Below are 24,263 nucleotides of genomic sequence, written 5' to 3'. Positions count from 1 at the left end.
CTGATAAATAACATTCTTTATACAATGCACAAATGACATTTAGTATGAACCCTGAAAAGAATGGCCAACAATAACATGGACTGTTTTGAAAGTGGAACTTCTACTTGTCTTACTAATTATCTGCAGAATAAAAAAACTAAAATGTGGAAGATAAACTCCTCTTAAATTCTAGCATGGTGCTTAAGGAAGAAAGAAAGGGATCAAAAGCAAGAAATTAAAAGAATCAAAAGAAAAAGATAAATTGGCTTACCACTGTTAATAGTAATTATTAAAAATAATTCAGAATTGAGAATTTTTGGTTTAATACTTGGAAGCCCTTAGACAAACTATCCATTATCTACTATATTCAATCAGTTACCACGCCAATTTTGCTTCTCTGAAAACTGTAACCTGTACAAAACCATATAAAGAAAATAAACAATTTGGGGGTAACCTAGTCATTTCATACTTGAAATTTTTCCACAAAGCAATTCCTGAATTAATTAATACTAATTCTTCTTAAAACCTCTATGATTTAAATAGAAGCAGACCCATTTCTAAGAGATTGTATTTGAAGGTACCAGGAAAAAATAAATTTCTAACATGTAATTCTAAATTTTTAACCCTCAAAATAGACCCATGAAAACATTAGGGATTCAAATAAAATATAATGGAATTATGCCACAGTATGGTATATGGTATTTTTTTAAATATTAAGAACTGAATCAGATTTATTGCTATGTCAATCCTATCAATAATTGACAACCAAGTGTACAAAATACACCACACAACAACCAAGCCAAAAATGATGCTGTATAGAGATACCATTAACATAACACAGGTAAACATTTATCTTATAATATACATCACTAATACAGCAAAGCCTTACTCAGGATAGTTTGAATTGATAAAAGTCTAAAAATTTGAATATTTAAAAAGATATGCAGTTTAAGCACTCATGAGCATTCTTTTTTTTCTTTTTCTTTCAAGTATATAATTTCAAAAATACAAATTTGCACTGGCCAAGCATTATCAATTACAATTCTTCTGTGTACTTGTTTTAATGGCAAAAGAATGCTTTTGTATTCTCAAACAAATGCTTTATAAAGCTATGCAGTATTCTTAAATGCTTTATAAAGCTTCACATTTTTCTAAGATTAAACATTTTTCCTTAAAACCTTATGACTTTTATTAACAAGTCTTTTCATCAGATAGTACAAAGTAAACACCATTCAAGTCTTTGTATCAATGGTTACAAATTCTAAGTAAATTAGAGGAGTTTTATGGCATTATAATAGTTTCTTAAAAAATGAAGATTAGCATTTCTACTTATTTTGGTTATGAAGAAGTGAATGATATCTTTTGTTGGAAGATATCAGACTAGGTTCAAAGTCTAGAATGTAATTTTAATGATATGGGTTAAAAAAAAAAAGTTCTAATATGTACCACCAATTAAGATAATAATTCCTTAATAAGTTATAACTGTAAGAGGAAAAACAAAATTTTCAGAAGTATTTATTGTATTATGAGTGTTATGAATTGCTAACACCAAATTTTACTGCTCTCTCCCATTTCAAAACATCAGGCCATCTACTAATCCACAAATATTGATGTTTCACATACTTCATAGAGTAGCTTAAACATACCAGCGTAAGAAATAATTAGTATTACATAGTAATTTCCTTTGCCATAGGAATAAATGTTGGACAAAGTCTGGAAACATTTTATTTTCCAATTTGAATTACAGTAATTTTGCCACAGACCACAGCACTAGTGCATGTGTTACTTCAGACATGCTCTAAGAACAAAACAAAAAATTACTGCAAAAATACATGTCACCAATGTGGAACACACTCAGATTTGTATAAAAGTACTGAACTAATATCCCAAAAAGAGGTATATGTAAACAGTACATAAGGAAGAAATAGTTTTAATATGAAACAGTCATTTAAGTCACATACATCATGATAAGAAGCAGGACTTTCTTTTATAAAAGATATTTTAACTAACAAGCAACATCATCTATATCATCTACAGAACAAGAAAAGTACAGGTATTTAGAATAAGTTTTAATATAATTGCAAGTAATGTATTTTGACAAACTGACAAAGATGAAGCTTATCTCGGGTTTTCATTAAAAATTTTCAATGAAATACAGGCAGCCTCTGACGTATTCATGTCTGGCTTATTGACAGCCATTTTTCATTTCCCCTAGACCATATGTCTTAGGAGATGTTAATGCCAGCCTTAGCCTCCTTACTCCAGGAGTACCTCTAGACTTCCACTACTGTACCAAAAGTTGGAAAAATGCAGATGTGACTTCTATACTGCTCTACTGGATAAAGAGAATACAGAAAAGGGGGAAGTTACTAAAATGTGGAAATGAGAAGAAACCTCTGAGTTCAAAAGTTGAGGAAACTATGAAAATATCCAAAAACCTAAAGGAAATTGGGAAGTACTCTCAAGACAGCATCCATCAATTTGATAAAAATACTGCTTCCTACAGTACTTGAAATGTGGTCATATTGTCTGAAATCTTAGATATTAGATAAAACTTCATTCTGAATAAGCAGTCTTAAAAAAAATGTTTAATCCCACTTTCTTCACTATCTTCATTTGCATCTCGGTGGAAAACACTTTTTCCTTAAAATCTAGCCAGCCATAACCACAGAAAGAAATGGGAATTTTCATTGGAGGAAAAATATGGAATTTTGGAGCACAGGGCATCCAGTAAGGGAAGAGGCAAGCTGACTTATATAGCATTCCACCGGAGGGTTTAGGATGTAAGAGGGCAACTAGGAAACACTAACACCAAGAAACTAAACTTACCTGAATCACATCAGGAAAAAGGAAGACCTCTGTTTCTTTCTACCTCCTACACTGATTGGTTCCCTAAAGAAAACTGAGTGTTCAGCATGATACTATCGCTTAACTACATTATGGTTTAAATAAGCCTTTATGAGCTTTTCTAACAATCTAATCATCTTATATAATGTTCCAAACCACTATTTACAAATGAACTTTGGGAGCCTGGATGCTCTTAACCGAACTTTTTAATTAAAAAAAATCTAAAATAGCACAAATGTTCATGCATATGAAACCTCTATACACTATAAAAAAGAAACTCAAAAATTCTTTAGAGCTCCCTTAGAAAAAACCATTACTTACATTTTTTTTTTTTTTTACTATTAAATACAATTACTATAGTATGGACAATAAGTACTAGCACTCTTAATATGTTCAAGACAAACAAGTTTGAAAGAATATTAGATGAAGACTCCTGATACTTATTTGGATGATTAAAGTTAGCAGAATTCATGGTGACCCACACTATTGAGGTTTTTTTCCCTACCAGTAGGCAGAGATGGGAGTCTAAAAAAAAAAAAAAAAAAAAGATTGGATTTTTTTATATTGTTACTCTAAGAAGAATAAGCACTATTACAAGAAAAATCTTGCTTTATGTACATAATCTAATTTGGATTAACAAGAATCATAATAGCAGTACTCTAAAAGTATTTCACACCAAAGGAAAGAAACACTGATCACAAATCTAATTCTAAGCACTCTATCTGAAGAATAAATTTTCTTTTACAAACTAAGCTGTTTCAGCATTAGTGAGTCCAGTAGCATCTAGAAGCAGTGAAATGAATAAAAAGTGAGTTCTGAGAAAGGAACTGATGCATTAAAACTATCATGACTAGCTGTCGTGAGAGAGCCTAGTTGCTGAGGGTCAGTCAGGTTAAACTAGACAAAACTTGAGAATGTAAGAGAAACTATGATTTCCTGTTCAATTGTGTGGGTGTGTATGTGGGTGTGTATCTGTGTGCATGCAAGATGAGGCCTTTCAGTGAAAGAAAAGGATTACATAAAAAAATGTGCAATGCTACTGGAAGGCTATTCGACCTATGTACATTTCTTTCTATCAATGAATATTTAAAAATGTTTAGGGAAGCTCATCACTTGTCCTAACAAAGCCATAACAATTTGTTTAATAGCCTTATTTGGGTCAAATTGGACAAATTGGTACCTGGCCATTCTTATAGTTCATCATTTTTCCTATCAAAAACTGTCTAGATAATTTTTGACTTAGTGTCATATGGAGACAAATGAACTAGTAAAGAAAAGTACTTCAAAGACATGAAAACATTCATGAACTATGATTTTATAGTTTTTCAGTGACTCACTGTCAGTCAACCATGAGTTTTCTTTTGAATATTTACAGATTCTTATTTAAATAAGGTGCTCTGAAGACCTAAATACTTGAATAAAAATTCAACTGTAAGTTTTTAAAAACAACTACTTGGAAATGGAAAAGAATCTCAATATGAATCAAGTATCTTTATACTAGCTTGGGAGAGGTTACTTCACTTTCACCCAACTACTGAAAGTGTAAGCAACAGATGGCTTAAGAAACCACAAAATCAATTTTAACAATAAGTACAACGCAAGTACTACCATGAAAAATGTTAACTCCTGAGGACACTGTAAGGTTCAACTCAATATCTAACTGTATTATCATAAAAAATCATGACCTGATGCTAGGAATAAGCATTTAGCATGCAGTGCATCATTTCTTAAAAATCAGCACTTACTAGGATTTCAAGAACATGACTAGATCCTTAAACATTTAAAAAATTGTGTATCTCTAATAAAAACTATAATGTAAGCAAAATGGGATTTTCAAGTATGCTACTGAACACATCAAATGTCAGAGTCAGCCAAAAATACTGCATTTAACCTGCTTCAACTGGTAAAGATGTCACACAGAGGAGTACCTAGTATTAGAATTTATATCATTTCATTTTCTAAAACTGTAAAGATATATATTTTACAACTGTATTGAAAATATTTTGTACTCACCTCTAACTAGTCACAGGTAAATGGAGAAAACCTTCTACTACTTTGTACCATATGAAATTGCTGTTTTTGTAGGTCAAAATTAAAACACTGTATTTAAAAAAATAAGTTTTATTCAATCAAAATATGTATGAGTATTAATAACTTTCTAGTAAGATATTAAATATTTCATTTTAAAAAAATTTGTCATTTTTTCAGATATATAAATTGTTCAGATCCTCCAATTACTACTTCTTAATTGGAGAACATGTTGTTTCTTAAAAAAAAAGCTTCAAATGATGAAAACGAAGGTAGTTCATTGGATAAAGGTCTGGTGACTACAATGGACATGACGACATTGAATATCCCAATTGAATTAACTTTGCTTCCGTGGCTTGTGACATGTGAGGTCAAGTGCTGTCATGTAAAAGTGTGGGCTCATGTTTATTAACCAAAGGACCTTTCTTGATCAAAATTTTCATGCATAATTTTACTTCCTCAGCAATATGCTGCTGCTGTCGTTTCACCAGGGTTTAAGCAATAGTAATTATTCTTCTGCAGATCACCATATGGCCTTCAGAACATTTTTGGTCACAACGATGATGGTGCAAGTTTGGGAGCTTCAAAAATATCCAAATATTGTATAAATTGCTATCAATTGTCATATATAGTATCTTTTTTTTTTTTTTTGGTCACAGTTCATGATCCACTCTAAAAATATGTTTCTGCTTTTTTGAATCTTAATGAGTACACCTCCAACTGTCTTCATTCTTGATCATCTCCCAGGAGGATGTTCTTGGATTCATCTTTTCACTTTTCCCAGTCACAGAAGCTCCTGTCTGCTTCAAGGCCTTGAATTGTTGTTTGTGAGTTAGCTCTCACCCTGGCTCTTAATTGGTCTTTAAGATGGATTCTGATCTCCCCTGAGGCTCATTTTTGAATCCAGATTCCCCAGAACAAGATTTTTCAAACCACCACTGAGTGGTGTTCTTTCCCCAGCGGAGCCTTGTAGGCCCAACTTGATATTTACACCTATCTCATTTGCAGTATTGTCCTGGCTTGAAATCATATTAAAAGAAGTATCCATAATTCTTCTGAGGATACTATATTATTTATTTGTCTGGAAAACAATAAGAAAAAACTCAATAATCAAAGGAAATTGAAGAGTGAAGGGCATAACACTGTTACAATTCTAAATAGCACAACTAGAAACATACTTCACTTCAACTCTACTAATTGCAGTCAATTTTCAACTGATCTAGTATTAGCAATTTCATGTGGTACAATCCACAAGTCAATCAACAAATACTTACTGAGCATCTACTATATGCTAACATCTGTCTCCTATCTGTACAAACAGATATCTTGGAAAGACTGACTTGAAAATAGGAAAGTCATTAATTTCAAGGACCCTAGTGGGGAGAAATCTGGTGTCATACTCTATTATTTTTTAAAACATCCATTAAAATGTATGCTTTCTTCCATGTTACAGCTACATATGCTTTTTTGAAAACATATGTCAAATAGATCCTTGAAAAATTTTTTGAACTGTTTAATGTAATATTGCCAAAGTTCAGCTCTGCAATGTACATTTTTCAATGATTCTAACTTTTAAAAGTCAAAACTTGCCTACATTTGCTATATATTATTTTGAAGCTTCAAGAGGCTTTTATGTTTATGATTAACAACAACAACGACAACTAACATTTATTTGTATAGTACTTTCTAAAGCACCCCCATATACATTATTCTCATTTAAGATAGCAAACAAAGACAATACAAAATTTGCACTGGTAATGAAGTAGAATATTAACAAAAACTGAAAGGTAAATAATCTTTTTGTATGTGCATTTAAAAAAATAATGTAAAACATTAAAATCCTGTGTCACTGAGCCTCTGAAATACACAGGAAAAAAAATCACTTTAACTAATGCCTGTGATTAAGCATCACTGCCCACTGCAGGCGGACCAAAAGTTTCTCGAGTACGCATTAACTGGACATCTTTGTCAGCCATACAGGTATCACAGCCCCATACTGCTGATGCTTCTGCAGTTAGGAGGCCATAAGCTGTTTCAGTCATTCCAGTGCAGATCCGATGAAACCATTTCTGACAAGAGGCTTCACATAAGATGGCATCCTGATCATCATTCACTTCATTTGTACAAATTCCACAAGGATACACTGGGTCAGAAGAAGAATGGCCATGACGGCTTGGGTGGAGAGAGGATTTATTGCTTTTTTCAGTGGTGCACGCATCTGGGGCACCTCTAGGTTGTCGCGGCTTATTCTGCGTCCCATTTGCATGGCTGTTATTTGTAGCTTCTGTGGTACTGGAACGGCTATTCTCTTGATTTACTGCACTGTTTCGATTAACATTTTTTAATTCAATATTACTCTGATTCACTGTGTCATCCATATTTAAGTGAGGTGGATGAGCAGAGGAATTTTGATTAGTGTTTTTGGTTGCTCCTTGGCTAAAGTCTTGTTTTTGGGGTGGTGCTTTTGCTTGACCAAAAGTGTTTGGGGGAGGAATAAAAGAATGATTAGATTCTAATGGAGAAGTAAAATTTGAATTATTTCCAGGGACAAAGTTAGATGCCAAGTCAGGGTTAGATACTTGGTTAGTATTCTGTGGAGGAATCTGATTGAAGTTTTCAGCAGGATTTTGTCTAAAATGTTGATTAGGCATGTTAACATTCTGACTTAGTGCATTATTATAAGATGGATTTCCAAAGCTTGAATTATCATGGGGCCCAAAGTTAAAAGCATGAGGTCGATTAAAACCCATGCCCAAAGGATTCTGAGGAAATGGGTGTGGCTGATTCCTGAGTGAGTAAGGACCACAGTATGGGGAAGACATTCTTGGAGGAACGTGAGGTGGCATTCTGAATGTGCTATAGCCTCCAAAGCCAGGATAACCAGGGCCAAGATATGGATTTGATGAAGGTAGTGGTTTATAGGAAATAGTATTATAGTTGTCATCAAATGGATTAGCAGCCACTAGATGGTCAGAGTTTGGATTCGGTGGTGGAGCATACTCAGACAATGGAGGAAAAGAAGGCCCCTGAAATGAGAATGTAGAGTAAAATACATGTTTTGAGCAAAGAAGTCATTAAAATTGTTATCTTAACATGTAAGAACCTAGTTTTAATCAAATTTTTCTTGCTATGTCTTATGAAAATTTAATTCATCTGACTTTTCAATTCCAAATAAGTTTTATATTTACTTATATTTAATGATTAAAATGTATAGATTTCTTCCATTTAGGAAAGAAAATAAGGCATGCTTTTCTGAGCTCAAATTCATTGTTACTTCAAATTTCAAAGGTATTTATTAACCTTCAAAAGAAGCCTAATTACATAATTTGCATTTAATATGCTTAACTTTAGTTCTGGAATTTTTCACTTAAAATTCTAACTAAAAGTACCTGTTACACCCTCAAAAAAACCATAAAATTAAGTAACAATAAACAGGCTCTAAGTTTTTTTACTGGCTTAACTTCAGGGAGTAGCTATTAAAGTATTCCCCAAGCACTATGCTCTCGGCCTCAGAATGGAAAAATAAACTTCCAGTTTTAGTCACACTGTAATTTTAAGAGGTGGTGGCCAAAATGGAAAAAAATAATCCTTACACACAAAATACTTACTTGCAGTCTTTAGAATAAAAAGAGTGCTTCAAATTTACAGAAGATAAAGCCACAAAAGCCTGTTTTGATAACTATTTATTCAACCACATGTTGTACACAAAAGATGCCTCTCCCATGACTGCTCAATGATACTACTACTAAATTATTATAACAGCTAAACATTGCTTCAGGCTAAACCTATGTTCATATATTTTAAATCTTTTACTAAAACTACAGGCATCTGTGCTGTTTAAGTTAGTTTTAAGAATAAACATTTTAATTTGTCTGCCTACACTTCCCTCTTGCAATATCCACTCTAGGCCTATAGGCCAACAATAGCCACTAGTTACAGAATTAAAAAAAAAAAAATCACTGCAAAATTCACTATTAGGTTACAAATGAGGAGGGGAAAAAAATCCATGACCAAATTTAAATTTACCTCATTAGGCTGATCGTATCAGTGAACAAAAATGGTTATCAAAGAAAATGTCAATTTACCTGTGTATTTGTCTTGCGTTTTTTCTTATCTGGGCTTCCTAGTTGTACACCTGGTCCTCCTAACCCATCCAGTCCACTATCACCACCTAAAAGCAAATAAAATCCAGATAACATTTCCACTTGTAACTGAAATCATTTTATATCTCTCACAGCAATATCTATCATAATTACCTGTTAATATGAGTTCTGTTTTTGTTAGATAAAAGCAATACTAAGTTTTTAAAAAATATCTTTGCTTTTCAAAAAGTCTTCCCCATAATTTCAGTCAGAAACAGTCATTCATCTCTACTCCCATGGTATTTTTTTACTACTCTTTCATTGAGAAAGAAAGTCTCCATGCTACCCTTGAATCTTTAGTCATCTGGTTTCCTATCCCTGAAAGCAGTCACTAGTTTCTGCTGTATCTTTCAAAAGACAATCTAGATAAAATTCCAATATAGTACCTTTTGTGGGGTGTACACACACGATGGCAGACGCTCTATACACAATGCCACTGTACATTTTCTTTCTACTTGGAAATCATTCCATATCATTACATACTGAACAGCTCCATCCCCTAATAACTCAGTAGTATTTCATAGTATGATTATAATCTAATTCATTGAACTACCCCCTCCCCATTGATGGATATTTAGGTTGCTCCAAACCTTTGCTGTCTGCAATGAAAATCCATGTATAAATGTCTTAAAATACATGTACAAATCATTCTTAGAACTGGAATTAAGGCATTAAAGGAATGTGGCCTTTTAATTCTTAAAGGTATTGCTGAAGTACAATGCACATGAGTATTATTTTCTCAACAGTGTATGATCAAGCAAAAGCAAAAGCAAAAGCTTGACTGAATTCAAGAAGTTAAAGTTTATCAACAGATTTTTTTTCCATTAGAAAAACATTTTTTATTATGGAGGATTCTGGGTCATTTAAAAAGTAGACAGAAGAATAAAGTTATGTACATACATATATAGATACACATTTGTAATAGGTTAATAAATAAGTTCAGTGAGGTGACAGACAATTAGAGGAGACCTGCTCACATATGTGGATTCTGAGAAAGGGGTATTTAAACGGGGACCTAAAGGAGGAAAACAAATCTCTGAGTAAAGAGCCTAAGGAAGAGCCTCTAGGCAGAGAACAGCATGTGTCAAGATTCTTAAGTAGAAAGAAGCTTGATGTGTTTGGAAAATTTAAAAGAGGTCAGTGTGTTAAAGGGACTCTGGAGAGTGCCACTAGAAAAGGTTAGAGACAGGCAGGGTCCAGATCATTTTAGAGGAGAGTAGACTGTGTCCCACTAAAATTCTTATTTTGAAGCCCTAATGCACAGTATGATGATGTTTAGACATAGGGCCGTTGGGAGGTAATGAAGGTTACATCCAGTCATGAGGATCAGGCCTTTATGATGGGATTACTGGCCTTAGGAGAAAGAAGAGTGTGCTTGCAGACCCCCTATGAAGTACAAATACAGGAAAGACCTTGTAAGGATATGGGCAAGACGGTGGGCATCTGCAAATGAGAAAGAGAGCACTCATCAGGAAGTGAACTGGCTAGCACCTTGATCTTGGACTTCCCAGCCGCCAAACTGTGAGAAAATTAATTTCTGTTGTTTAAGCCACCCAGTCTATGATTTTTGTTCTTGTAGACCATGCAGACTAAGACACAGAGCCTTGTAGCTTATGCTAAGGAACCTGAATTTTATCTGAAGAACAGTGGATGATCATTTAAAGGTTCTGAGTAGGAAAGTGATATGATTTAAGTTTTAAAAATATTATATTAGCAATTGTGTTCAGAATGAATTAGAGATGGGACAGGGGAAAAAGCAGGGAGACCACTATTTTACAATAATAGTTCAGGAAAAGAAATGGTACTTAGCAATAAAGAGAAATCAGTATGTTGGACATAGTCCAACCACCTAAACAAAATGCAAAGCAGATTTCTGTAAGAGCTATTTAGAGAAGTTTAAATACTGTGAAGGTGGAAAACTGACAAACAACAAAATTCAGTAAGGATTCTGGATGTTAAATTAATATTTAATATTAAAAAGCTTTCTTATGTACAAACTAAAACCAGTCAAAAGATACAGCAGAAGAAATGCTTCATTTATAGGAACAAAACTAAACTAAAATGGGTAGCAATAAATTCTAAAAATGTACAAGATCAGTATGAATAAAAACTTTCAAAAGTCCTACACTGAGAGACATAGAGGAAGATTTCTAAAAAGTGGGTAGAGTATTCCCTATTCTGGCTAGCCACCTGGAACAAAATAACATTTTTTTTTAACCTCACTTATTTTCCCAAACAGCCCTGTTGTGCCCTCCTCAGAGACATCAGCACCAGGTATTTGAGTCTTAGGCCCACAGGGTCCACATTCCAGGTCCAGAGGCATTAACTAGCCTAAGCAGTACTCCCATTCTCAGATATCTGAGTTTAACCTCCACAGGACCTCTCCTGTGAATTTATATATTCTAATAATTTCAACTTCTTTCCTTTGTCCCACAGCCTTAGGAATGGTAGCTGTTTCCCATAGTTGATATCTCTGTGAAAACTTTAGTAGCCTATTTTTGCCACTTCAGTTTAATGTCTATTAACAATACCTTTTTACTAAATTCTTTGTGTTAAAAACAACTGATATGGCCTGGCTAGACTCTGACTGATACATACACATCTCAAGTCCCACCAGCCAGAAACTGTCATTACTACTAAGTTAACATTATTCCAGACATCTAGCTTATTATCTACCTATCTACTTTTCCTTCCGTGTATATAGAGCAATAGTAATACCTTTAGAAAGATAGGATACTATTTTTTAAATAAAAGCATTAAATTTTAAGTTAATTAGAATTTAACAAAGGAAAAAAGAAGTGAAACTAAAGAGTACATTAAATGTTTCTCTACCATAAGAGAAGTTAAAAAAATTTTTTTTAATGTTTATTTACTTTTGGGGGGGTGGGGCGAGCATGCACAAGTAGTGGAGGGACAGAGAAAGAGGAAGACAGAGGATCCCAAGCAGGCTCCATGCTGACAGCCCAAAGTGGGGTTCAAACCCATGAACCCCAAGGTCATGGCCTGAGCTGAAGTGAGATGCTTAACCAATTGAGCCACACAGGCGCTCACACAGTAAGTTTTTTTTGTTTTTTTTTTTTTTAATGTTTATTTTATTTTTGAGACAGAGAGAGAGGGAGGGATCCCTGGGAGCAAAGAGAGAGAGGAGAAACAGAAACTGAAGTAGGCTCCAGGTTATGAGCTGCCTGCATAGAGCCTGATGTAGGGCTCGAACTCATGAACCATGAGATCAAAACCTGAGCCTACGTTGAACAAACGCTTAACCAATTGAGCCACCAAGGTGCCCCTGCAATTCACCTTTAATCTGTTGAATTATCATCCTGTCTTTGAGATCTCATTTTTTTCATTTTTTGTTTTTATTAAGGTCTAGCACTTGAAGTACATGTATTTCCTTCTGTCTTTTAGGTTATAGGTCTTCATCTTCTACATGCTATTTCTTTTTTTGTTGTTGTTAGTTCATTAGTTTGCTATAGTATGTTTGCACAGTTATGCTTTTTTGTTGTTGTTGTTTAGTTTTACGCTTATTATTTTGAGAGAGAGAGAGAGAAAGAGAGAAAGCACACACGCGCATATGTAAGTGGGGGACAGGCAGAGAGAGAATCTTAGGCAGATTCTGCACTGTTGGTGTAGGAGCTCAGTGCAGGGCTCAAACTCATGAACTGTGAGATAATGACCTGAGCTGAAATTGGACGCTTAACGGACTGAGCCACCCAGGTGCCTCTGCTTTTATTTTTATCTTACAACCCTGCCTAGATCTTTTACCTGCTCTGATTTAACAAAGGTGACTTTCTGACTTTCTTCTATTGCTTATATGCTATATCTATTAAGATAATCATGTGATTTTTTTCCCTTTAAATTATTTTAGTGTTCAACTCAAGAATGACATTCCTGAAATAAAGCTACCTTACTCACTTTTATATGTTATCATTTTTATATGACTGAACATACTAATATCTTTTTAGAATGCTTGCCTATATTAGTAAGATTAACCTGTTGTGTTTCCCTGGAACATCCAGGTTCTTAATTCTGACTTTTTGTTAAGTGCACATCTACCTAGTTGGGGGGTAGAGTAACCCATTCACATGGGATGGTTTCCCTGTGTTCTCTGATTCAGTGTATTCCTGGAGACTTGTACCAGAGATTAGTCCTTTTTTTTTAAAAACAAAAAACAAAAAACAAAAAACTTTTTGTTTTACTCATTTTTTCCTTACTGAAAAGAATGAGAAGATAAGAGTACTCATTGAATTTGCTTCTCCCCAGACTTGGGGTTATTAGTAAGAATTCTCAAAATTCTGTAAATCATCAGTAGCTTCCAAGGGCAGACAGTGCATTCTGGGCTGTTTCTACTTTTTGGTTACTAAGAATAATGCTGCTGAATATTTATGTACAAGTTTTTTTTTTTTTTTTTTATATGAACATGTTTTCAATTATCTGGGGTATATAGCTAGTAATTGAATCACTGGGCTATATGGTATCTCCAAGTCTAATGTTTTGAGAACTGCCCAACTGTTTTCCATAGTGGCTGCAATATTATATATTCCCAGGTTAAGTCTGAGGGTTCCAATTTCTTCACATCCTCCCCAACACTTATTTCCTGTTGTTTCTTTAAGTACTGTCATTCTAGTAGCATAAACTAGTATCTCATTGTGGTTTTAATTTGCATTTTCATAATTACTAATGAAGTTGAGCATCTTTTCATGTATTTATTGATCATTTATATATATATATATATATGTATGTATATCTTTTCTTTAAAAAAATTTTTTTTTACATTTATTTATTTTTGAGAGACAGACACAGAGCATGAGCAGGGGAGGAGCAGAGAGAGAGGGGGACACAGAAATCTGAAGCACGTTCAAGGCTCCGAGCTGTCAGCACACAGCCCGACGCGGGGCTTGAACTCACAAATTGCAAGATCATGACCTAGGAAGAAGTCGGACGCTTAACCGACTGAGCCATCCAGGCACCCCTATATATCTTTTCTTTGAAGAAATGACTAGTCTAGTCATTTGTCTATTTTTTAGTTAGGTTATTTATGTTTTTTGTTGTTAAGTTGTAAGAATTTTTTATGTAGTCTGGATACTAGACTCTTATCAGTTATAAGATTTATAAAAATATTTTCTTCCAATCTGTGGGTTGTCTTTTCACTTTGATAGTGTCCTTTGACACACATATGTTTTTAATTTGACGAACTCTAATTTATTTATTTTTCTTTTGATTGTTTAGATAAAACTAGATTTATATACTTCTAAGGTACTAGTTTGCCTCCCTAAAATCTTATACACATACTGTCTCAGCAGAACACAAAAGACAAAAATGAAAACTTGTGGTTCAAACTAAAGGAACTCCTATTTTTAAATTCTTTGATGTGGCAGTGATCCCATTTCATTAGATGGTATGTAAAGAACTAATAGTGAGATCCAGTCTACCCCTCAAAGTCATTGATTCAAAATCTGATGGTTCAGGAATGACTGAATCTATTACTAATTTATAACTTATTCAGTAACCTACATAAATTGAACTGATGATTACATATTAACAAACTGTATTCACTTTTCTTTAACAGTATATACTGACATGCTGAGCAGGGAAATGTGTTGTTCTCAAATCTGAATACCTAGAAATTTTGATGAGTTTGGTAGGGGAAAAGAATTAGCAATGATTTTAGAGGCCAAATAATAAAGTGGTTATATAAATAAACAAAGGTTCCAAACATCAAAGTCCTATACCTCCTAATATCTGTCATGGTTATTTCATTATAACAAAAATATAAATAGAAAAATGTAATTCCTAAAAATAAAAACAATTACTAATAAATTAATCTCTAATCTCCAATCTAGAATATATAAATTAGCACTCACAGCATTAATACTAAATGATTATAATTTTAAAATTAAAATGCTGTAATTTAAAGATGGGAAAAATGTACTCTTAATGGTATCTACCATCTTTGTTCACTTTCCAAAAATTTAGTAATAACTGCTTATGTTCACTGTAAGGAAAGGCTCTGACATTGGCAGTCATTTAAATAAACTTACTATTTTCAATTAATCTGTGAGTAAAATGAACTAAAATTCTTTTTAGAAACTTTTTCTAACATTTCCCTCCATAAAGCAAATCTTCAAGTTCCCATTGGTGTCTGTTGCTCCATTTATTATTCATCTAAAGAGTTAACTACATAACACTTTCAATGGTTCTGACTCTTGGCATTACCCAGGTCCTTCTTGCTGCTACCTGTAATACTGATGGTTCTTCTCTAGGAGTAATCATTATGTTAGATCAGATTCATAGTCATCAGGGCTAATTAGAATACAAGCTACCAAGAACTTCCATGATTCCCTTTAAAAATAAAGTGAAAGGTTAGAATCCAGGTTACGGGAAAGTGGTGGTTATTAAGCTAGTCACTTACGTTACCCTGAGAACTTTTGGTACCACAACTTTTCTCTAGATGCTCTACATATTTGCTGCTGCTAATTCTGCAAGGTAATCCATGACTATTCAGTCAGGAGCTGAGAACTGTGGGGTAGAGAACCAAGAAAATGGGAACTGCCAAAGCATATTATTAACACCAGCTACTGTGATACTTTTAATTTGTTAATACCTGAATTTCTTTATCTCATCTCTTAACTCCTACCTGCCCAGTAAACTCTGAATGCACAAGGGGAATAGACTGTGGGAGGATGATGACGAAAATAGAACAAGAAGCCTCTCTCATTTTAAGAAAGCTAAGGAATTTTCTCTCTTTAGATATTATTACATTATGCCACTTAATCTCAATTAAGCAGAATAATTCTCTTACCTCTTTTTACCCTTTAACCTTTTTTTTTTTAGAGCTGGAAGTTGAAGTTATATGTCCTTTCATAGTCTTACAGGAGAGTCTAATCTGTTAAACAAGGAACTTTTTTCCCCATCTAAAGATTTTACAAATTAAAGATTTTTTTTATATGAAATCCATTTGTAACTGGAGATAAGCAATATGCCTCATAAAGAGTTCAAAGTAATGGTCATAAAAATGCTCACTGGACTGGAGAGAAGAGTGGAAGAACTCAGTGAGGGCTTCAACAGAGACAGAAAATACAAAAAAAAAAAAAAATCAGAGTCGAAGACTACAAAAACTAGAGGGAATCAACAGTAGAGGATGCAGAAGAATGGATCAGTAATCTAGAAGACAGGTTAATGGAAAGCACCTAAGATGAATAGCAAAAAGAAAAAACAAACAAACAAAAAATGAAGATAGGTTAAAGGATCTCTTGGGCAACATCAAGTGAACAAACATTTGCATTATAGGGGTCCCCAAAGGAGAAGAGAGAGAAAAAGGGCAGAAAGCTTATTTGAAGAAATAAGAGTTGAAAACTTCCCTAAACTGGGGAAGGAAACAGGCATCCAGGTTCAGGAATCATACAGAATGCTTAACAAGATAAACCCAAGGAGATCCACACAATGACATATAATAATTAAAATGTCAAAGGTTAAAGATAGAGAATTTTAAAAGCAGCAATAGAAGTGAAAATGGTTACACACAAAGGAAATACCACAAGCTATCAGCTGATTTTTCAGCAGAAATTTTGCATGCTAGAAGAGAGTGGCATGATATATTCAAAGTACTGAAAGGAAAAAAACCTACAACCAAGAATACTCTAGCCAGCAAGATTATCATTCAGAATTGAAGGAGAGACAAACAAAAGTTAAAGGAGTTGATCACCACTAAACTAGCCTTCTAAAAGATGTTAAAGTAGTAAAATCAATAGTATCTTAGTTAAGAGGACTCATAGAATAAAAAGATGTAAAATATAAAAACATATATATAAAATGGGGAGGGGGGAATAAAATTGAAGTTCTTTTATAAAATGTGTTTGTATTCAAGGCGTCTGGGTGGCTCGGTTGGTTGGGCGTCTGACTTCGGCTCAGGTCCTGATCTCATGGTCCATGAGTTCGAGCCCCGCGTCGGGCTCTGTGCTAACAGCTCGGAGCCTGGAGCCTGGCTCGGATTCTGTGTGTGTGTCTCTCTCTCTGACCCTCACCCGTTCATGCTCTGTCTCTCTCTGTCTCAAAAATAAATAAACGTTAAAAAAAAAAATTAAAAAAAAATTTAAAAAATTTAAAAAATGTGTTTGTATTTAACTGACTATGAAATTATTATAGACTACTATATTCTTAGGATGTTATTTACGGACCTCATGGTAACCACAAACCAAAAACCTGTAATAGATAAACAAAAAATAAAGAGAAAGAAAGCCAAGTATGACACTGAAGAAAGTCCTCATCACAAGGAAAGAGCAAGAGAAAAAGGAATAAAAAAAACTACAAAAACAACCAGAAAACAATTAACAAAATGGTAGTAAGTATATACTTACAAAACTGTATGTAAATGGTCTAAATACTCCAACAAAAAGACACAGGGTAATGGAGTGGATTTAAAAAACAAGATCCTTCTATATGCTGCCTACAAAAGACTCATTTCAGACCTAAAGATACATACAAATTGAAAGTGAAGGGATAGAAAATTAATATTCCAAGCAAATGAAAGCAAAACAAATAAACAAAAAACAGACTTTAAAACAAAGACTGTAACAAAGAACAAAGAGGGGCATTACATAATGACAAAGGACTAATGATAAATTGCATAATGATAAATGATAACTGCAAATATCTATGCACCCAATATTAGAGCACCTAAATAAGACAAATATTAAAAGGGATAAACTGACAGTAATATAATAATAGTAGGGGACTTTAATACCCCACTTGTATCAATGGATAGATCATCAAGGCAGAAAATTAATAAGGAAACAGTGTCTTTGAACAATACATTAGACCAGATGGACTTAAAGATATATACAAAACATTCCATCCAAAATAACAGAACACACATTCTTTTCAGGGTACAGGGAACATTCACAAGAATAGGTCACATATTAGGCCACAAAACAAGTCTCAATAAATCTAAGAAGACTGAAATCATATCAAGTACCATTTTCAACGACAGTATGAAACTAGGTATCAATTACAAGGAAAAAAAAACTGGAAAAAGCACAAACATGTGGCAGCTAAACAACATGCTACTAAACAACTAATGGGTCAATGAAGAAATCAAAGAGGAAATAAAAAATACATGGAGCCCAATGGAAATGAAAACATAATGATCCAAAATCCTGGGGACACAGCAAGAGCAGTTCTAAGAAAAGAAATTTATATGGATACAGGCGTACCTCAAGAAATAAGGAAAATCTCAAATAAACAATCTAACCTTATAACCAAAGAGACTAAAAAGAACAAACAAATCCCAAACTTAGTACAAGGAATGAAGTAATAAAGATCAGAATGGAAATAAAAATGAAATGGAGGCCAAAAGGAAAGATCAATGAAACCTAGAGCTGGCTCTGAAAACATAAAGCTTACAAAACTTTAGCTGGACTCATCAAAAACAAAACTAAAAAAAAAAACAAAAAAAACCCCAAAAACAAACAAACAAAAAAGAGAACATCCAAATAAACAAAATCAGAAATGAAAGAGGAGAAGTAACAACCAATACCACAGAAATATAAGGAATTATGAGACTACTACAAAAAATTATATGCCAACAAGCTGGACAACCTAGAAGAAATAGATGTTTCCAGAAACTTCCAATCTTCCAAAACTGAATCAAAAGAAACAGAAAATCTGAACACATACCAATTATTAACAATGAAATTGAATTGGTAATCAAAAAACTCCCAAAACACAAAGACCAGGACCAGATGAATTCACAGATGAATTCGACCACATACTTACAGAAGAGTTAACACCTATTCTCCTCACACTATTCCAAAAAATAGAAGGATAGTTTCCAAATACATTCTAAAAATCCAGCATCATCCTGACACCAACACCAAACACACTACTAAAGAAACCAAGAAACAACTGCAGACCGATATCACCAATGAACACAGATGCAAAATATTAGTAAACTGCATTCAAATACATTAAAAGGATCACTTACCACCATCAACTGGGATTTGTTCTGGGGATGCAAAGATGGTTCAACATCTGCAAAGCAATCAACATGATACACCACACTAACAAAACGAAGGGTAAAAACCACATGATCATCTCAACAGATGCGGAAACAACATTTGACAAAATTCAACATTTGTTCATGATAAAAACCTTCAACAAAGTGGGTTTAGAGGGAACATACCTCAAAATAATAAAGACCACACATAACAAACCCAAAGCTAACATCATACTCAAAGGTGAAAAACAGAGCTTTTCCTCTAAGATCAGGAAAAAGACAGGGATGTCCATGCCCAGTGCTTTTATTCACCATTGTACTGGACGTCCCAGCCATAGCAGCCAGACAAGAAAAAGACATAAAAGGAATCCAAACTGGTAAGGAAGAAGTTACAACATCACTATTTGCAGAAAACATGTGATACTATACATAGAAAACCTTGAAAGACTCCACCAAAAAACTATTAGAAGTAATAGATGAATTCAGTAAAGTTGCAGGATACAAAATTAACACTCAGAAATCAGTTGTGTTCCTATAAACTAGTAACAACTTAGCAGAAAGAGAAATGAAGAAAACAATTCCATTTATAATTATACCAAAAAGAGTAAAACACCAGGGGTAGATTTAATCAAGGAGGTGAAAGACCTTTACTCTGCAAACTATGAAAACACTGTTGAAAAAAATTGAAGATGACACAAACAATTGGAAAGATACTCCATGTTCATGGAATGAAGGCTTAACATTGTTACAATGTCCATACTGCCCAAAGCCATTAACAGATTCAATGTAATCCCTATCAAATGCCAATAGCATTTTTCAGAGAACTAGAATAATTCCAAAGTTTGTATGGAATCACAAAAGACCCCAAAGAGCTGAGCAATCTTGAGTAAGAACAAAGCTGGAGGTATCATAATCCCAGATTTCAAGCTAAACCACAATAGCTGTAGTAATAAAAACAATATGGTACTGGCACCAAAATAGACACATAGATCAAAAGAACAAAATAGAAAGCCTAGAAATAAACCCATGCTAATATGGCCAATTAATCTACACAGGACATAAGAATACATAATGGCAAAACGATAGACTCTTCAATAAATAGGGCTGGGAAAACTGCACAGCTACATGAAAAATAATGAAATGGGAACACTTTCTCACACTATACACAAAAACAAACTTAAAATGGATTAAAGACCTAAATGTGAGACCTAAACCTACAAAACTCCTAAAAGAAAATAGGCAGCAATTTCTCTGCAGCCACAGCAACATTTTTCTAGATATGTCTCCTAAAGCAAGGGAAACAAAAGCGAGAATAAACTATTGGGACTTAACACACAAAAAAGCTTTTGCACAGTGCAGGAAACCATCAACAAAAGGAAAAGAAAACCTGCTGAATGGGAGAAGATATATATAATGATTTATCTCATAAGGGTTCAATATCTAAAATATATAGAACACTTATACAACTCAACACTATTAAACCAAATAACCCAATTAAAAAATGGGCAGAATACAAAAATGTTTTTTCAGAGGAGACATACAGACGGCCAACAGACCATGAAAAGATGCTCTACATCACTAATAATCAGAAAACTGCAAATCAAAACCACAATGAGGTATCACCTTACACTGGTCAGAATGGTTAATATCAAAGAGACAAGAAATAATAAGTGCCAGTGAGGATGTGGAGAAAAAAGAACTCTTGGGCCCTGCTAGTTTATGTGCAAATTGGTGCAGCCACTGTGGAAAACACTATGGAGGTTTCTCAAATATTTAAAAATAGAAATACCACAGGATCCAGTAATTCCACTACTGAGTATTTACTCAAAGAAAACAAACACCACTAATTCTAAAAGATATATGCACCCTTAGGTTTATTGCAGCATTATTTACCAAGATATGGAAGCAACTTAAGTGTCTAATGCTGGAGGAACGGATAAAGAAGATGGGATACAAACACACATGTGCACACACAGTGGAATATTACTCAGCAATAAAAAAGAATGAGAGCTTGCCATTTAGGACAGCACATATGGACCTAGACGGCTTTATGCTAAATGAAATAAGCCAGACAGAAAAAGGCAAATAACCACATTATTTCAATGGACCTAGAGGGCTTTATGCTAAGTGACATCAGCCTGACAGAAAAACGTAAATACCACGTGATTTCATTTGTATGTGGAATTTAAGAAAACAAACAATAAAAGCAGAAACAGGCCCACAAATACAGAGAACTAGTGGTTGGCAGAGGGGAGGGGGATGGGGGGAAAGGAAAAGTGGATGAATGGGAGTGGGAGATACAGGCTTCTAGTTATGGAATGAATAAGGGGGATGAAGTTACAGCATAGGGAATACAAGAAAAAATATCGTAATAGCATTGTATGGTGACAGAAGGTAGCTACACTTGTGGTGAACACAGTATAATGTATACAGCTGTCAAATTACTATGCTGTACACCTGAAACTAATCTAACACTGTTGCCAACTATACTTCAAAAATGTTTTTTACGTATTTTATAATTTTTTCCTTCAAAAACAGATTTGTTTCAAGAGTAGTTCAAATAAGAATGCATTCTAATATATGTGTATATTGGTTTAAGTACATATACTATGCTGATTAAATGACACAAACCAAGTCTGTCCTTCCCAAAATTTACATGTTGAAATCCTAATCCCCACTTTGATGGTACTTGGTGGTGGGGCCTTTGGAAGGTGATTAGGTCATGAGGGCAGAACCTCTGCCCTCTAGGATGAATGGAATTAATGTCCTTATGAAATAGACCTGAAAGAGCTCCTTTGGTCCTTACATGTTATAACACAATGAGAAGACTGCCCAGGAAATAGGCCCTCACCAGATACAGAATCTGCTGGCACGTTGATCTTGGACTTTCTAGCCTCCAGAATTGTGCCAAATAAATTGCTATTGTTTATAAGCCACTCAGTCTATGGTATTCTGTTACAGCAGCTTGAACTAAGGCAGTGCTTAACACAATGCCTGGCACATGGGGACCCTCAAATACTAGTTTTCATTTTGCTTTCCTTTATTTTTTTAAGTTTATTTATTTTTGAGAGAGAGAGAGAGAGCAGGGGAGGGTCAGGGAAAAAAAGAGAGAGAGAATCCCAAGCAGGCTCCAGACCATCAACATGGAGCCTGATTAGGGGCTTGAACCCATGAACCATGAGATCATGATCTGAAGAGAAACTAAGAGTCAGACACTTAACCAACTGAGCCACCGAGGTGCCCCCATTTTGCTTTCCTTTAGACTAAACTATACCATAAGCTCACTTCAATTTCTACAGTATTTAACATCCTATCAAAATATCTAATATCCAGCATTATCAACACATTCAGTGGACAATATCAGTTTTTCATAACAGCAAAGAAGTCTGGGATGTAATGTCAGTTTATTCTATCATTTACTATGGATGTGAACATCTCAGCTAACAGCTTTACCTTCACCTGCAACATGTACTTCTGTAATACTAGTCTCTACCGTGGAATGACAATATTAGGAATTAAGATGTGAAAATAGTATTATAAGACTTTCTCATGCATTTGGTGAAATAGCCTTATATGACTGGAATGAAAGTACCATTATACCCTTTGTGATGCCCAGATCCTAGATTAACCTGAGCATGTAATAAATATTAAATTCTGAAAACCCTCAATATCTGTGATTTAAGATTTTAAATATTTGTGGTTCTAGTACCAACTGTTCTCCCCAAACTAATGATCTTTTTATTGCTGAGGTGCATGAGTTCTAAAGTTGCTAACAAATGTAAAGCTTAGGAGGGTGGGTAAATGGCATTTGTGTACAAAGCTGACTCTACAATAATGCCGCTAATAATAAACTTATTTTATTAAGAAAGTGAACCAAATTTTTAAATTAAAAAATTCAGGAAAAATGGAGAACAAAAATGCAAATATTCATAAAAAATCATTTAATAAACAGTTTGTATATGTCCTTTTTGGCAAAATTATAAAATCTGAAGGGTTTCTGGTTTTTTAATTTTTCTTTTGGTTCAGTCTTCCCTGTAAAGGGAGAGAACCTTCATTTCTGTTGAGTTCATACCCACTCCCAATCAAAACAAGAAAAAATATGCTGTCAGTCTTTTACTTATTGATTAAATATACCTAAAAGTGAATGCTGATCACATTACTTATATTTTAGAATGTATATTTTAGAATGTATATTCTAGTTCTGATTTTAAAAGTAAACAGATAAAGTGAACCAGGCAAGGTTTAAAGTGCTTTATGTATATTAACACATTTAATCCTTTAAACAACTCTGTATTTAAATCCTTTAAATAACTCTGTAACCAGTGTTATCCTCATTTTACAGGAAACTGATGCACAGAGTTTAAATAACTTGCCAAGGACCACACAGTTAGTAAACAGGAGAAATGGGATAAGAAACCCAGCAGTCAGAGACAAATGCTGTACTAATTCTCAATATTGCTATTAGCATGTCTATGGAGACTGGGAATAGGAAAGGAGACCCAAAATCACTCTTGACAATGCATTAGGATACCTTGAAGGTAAAGATGACTTAGACCCCTTGAGTTGCCTGGAATAAGAGTGTTAAAGAGAGAATTATTTATCTTCCCAAGAGGTAACTCCTCCACACCTCTGGGGAAAGCAAACTAGGAAGACTAAATTACCTGAATTTACTGAAACCTCTTTGTTAACATTTATCAAATTAGATTTCAGAAACATCTGTTGAGTTTATTTAAGTGTAGAAATAAAAACAGTAATTGCTCTCTATAAGGATCCCATAATCTAGAAGAAACAATTTTTCTTCCTTTTTTTGAAACTAAATGTAATGAGATAAATACTATGATACAGATGAGCACAGGATGTTGAAGGAACATAAGGAAGTCCCATATAATAATGACTGAAGGAGGAGTATCAGGAAAGACATCCTGGGAATTTTCTTTTTTTTTTTTTTTTAAATTTTTTAATGTTTTTTTAAATTTATTTTTGAGACAGAGAGAGACAGAGCATGAGCGGGGAAGGGGCAGAGAGAGAGGGAGACACAGAATTTGAAGCAGGCTACAGGCTCTGAGCTGTCAGCACAGAGCCTGACCCGGGGCTCGAACTCACAGACTGTGAGATCATGACCTGAGCTGAAGTCGGATGCTTAACCAACTGAGCCACCCAGGCGCCCCCATCCAGGAGTTTTCAACAGAGCTGATGCCTTGAGGATGAGTATTCTATGAAAGGTGGGAAAAAGAGTGGGCAAGCCTAGCAGAAGGAACAGAATGTGCAAAGAAAGT

The 24,263-nt window shown here is 34.2% G+C and overlaps 1 protein-coding gene across 3 annotated transcripts in view; it reads right to left on the bottom strand.

Moving 5' to 3' along the window:
- Nucleotides 1-678: 678 nt before the first annotated feature.
- PYGO1 (pygopus family PHD finger 1) overlaps nucleotides 679-24,263 on the bottom strand; it is a 31,144-nt gene continuing 7,559 nt past the window's right edge. The window contains exons 2-4 of one of the 3 annotated variants that reach the window (XM_053889043.1): nucleotides 8,940-9,025; nucleotides 4,840-7,880; nucleotides 679-3,351 (exon numbers count right to left, since the gene is read on the bottom strand). In XM_053889043.1, the coding sequence (XP_053745018.1) occupies nucleotides 6,756-7,880; nucleotides 8,940-9,025 (1,211 nt within the window). In that variant the 3' untranslated portion in view covers nucleotides 679-3,351; nucleotides 4,840-6,755. Of the gene's footprint in view, nucleotides 7,881-8,939; nucleotides 9,026-24,263 lie in introns of those variants that run through there. The other 2 variants (XM_053889042.1, XM_019442034.2) reach the window with 2 other exon arrangements.

This window comes from Panthera pardus, unplaced genomic scaffold (assembly GCF_024362965.1).
Source record: "Panthera pardus isolate Hobbes unplaced genomic scaffold, ASM2436296v1 HiC_scaffold_24, whole genome shotgun sequence".
In the NCBI taxonomy this organism is placed as follows: domain Eukaryota; kingdom Metazoa; phylum Chordata; class Mammalia; order Carnivora; family Felidae; genus Panthera; species Panthera pardus.
Note: the sequence above shows the minus strand (reverse complement) of the source record. Positions and strands in the feature narration are given on the sequence as shown.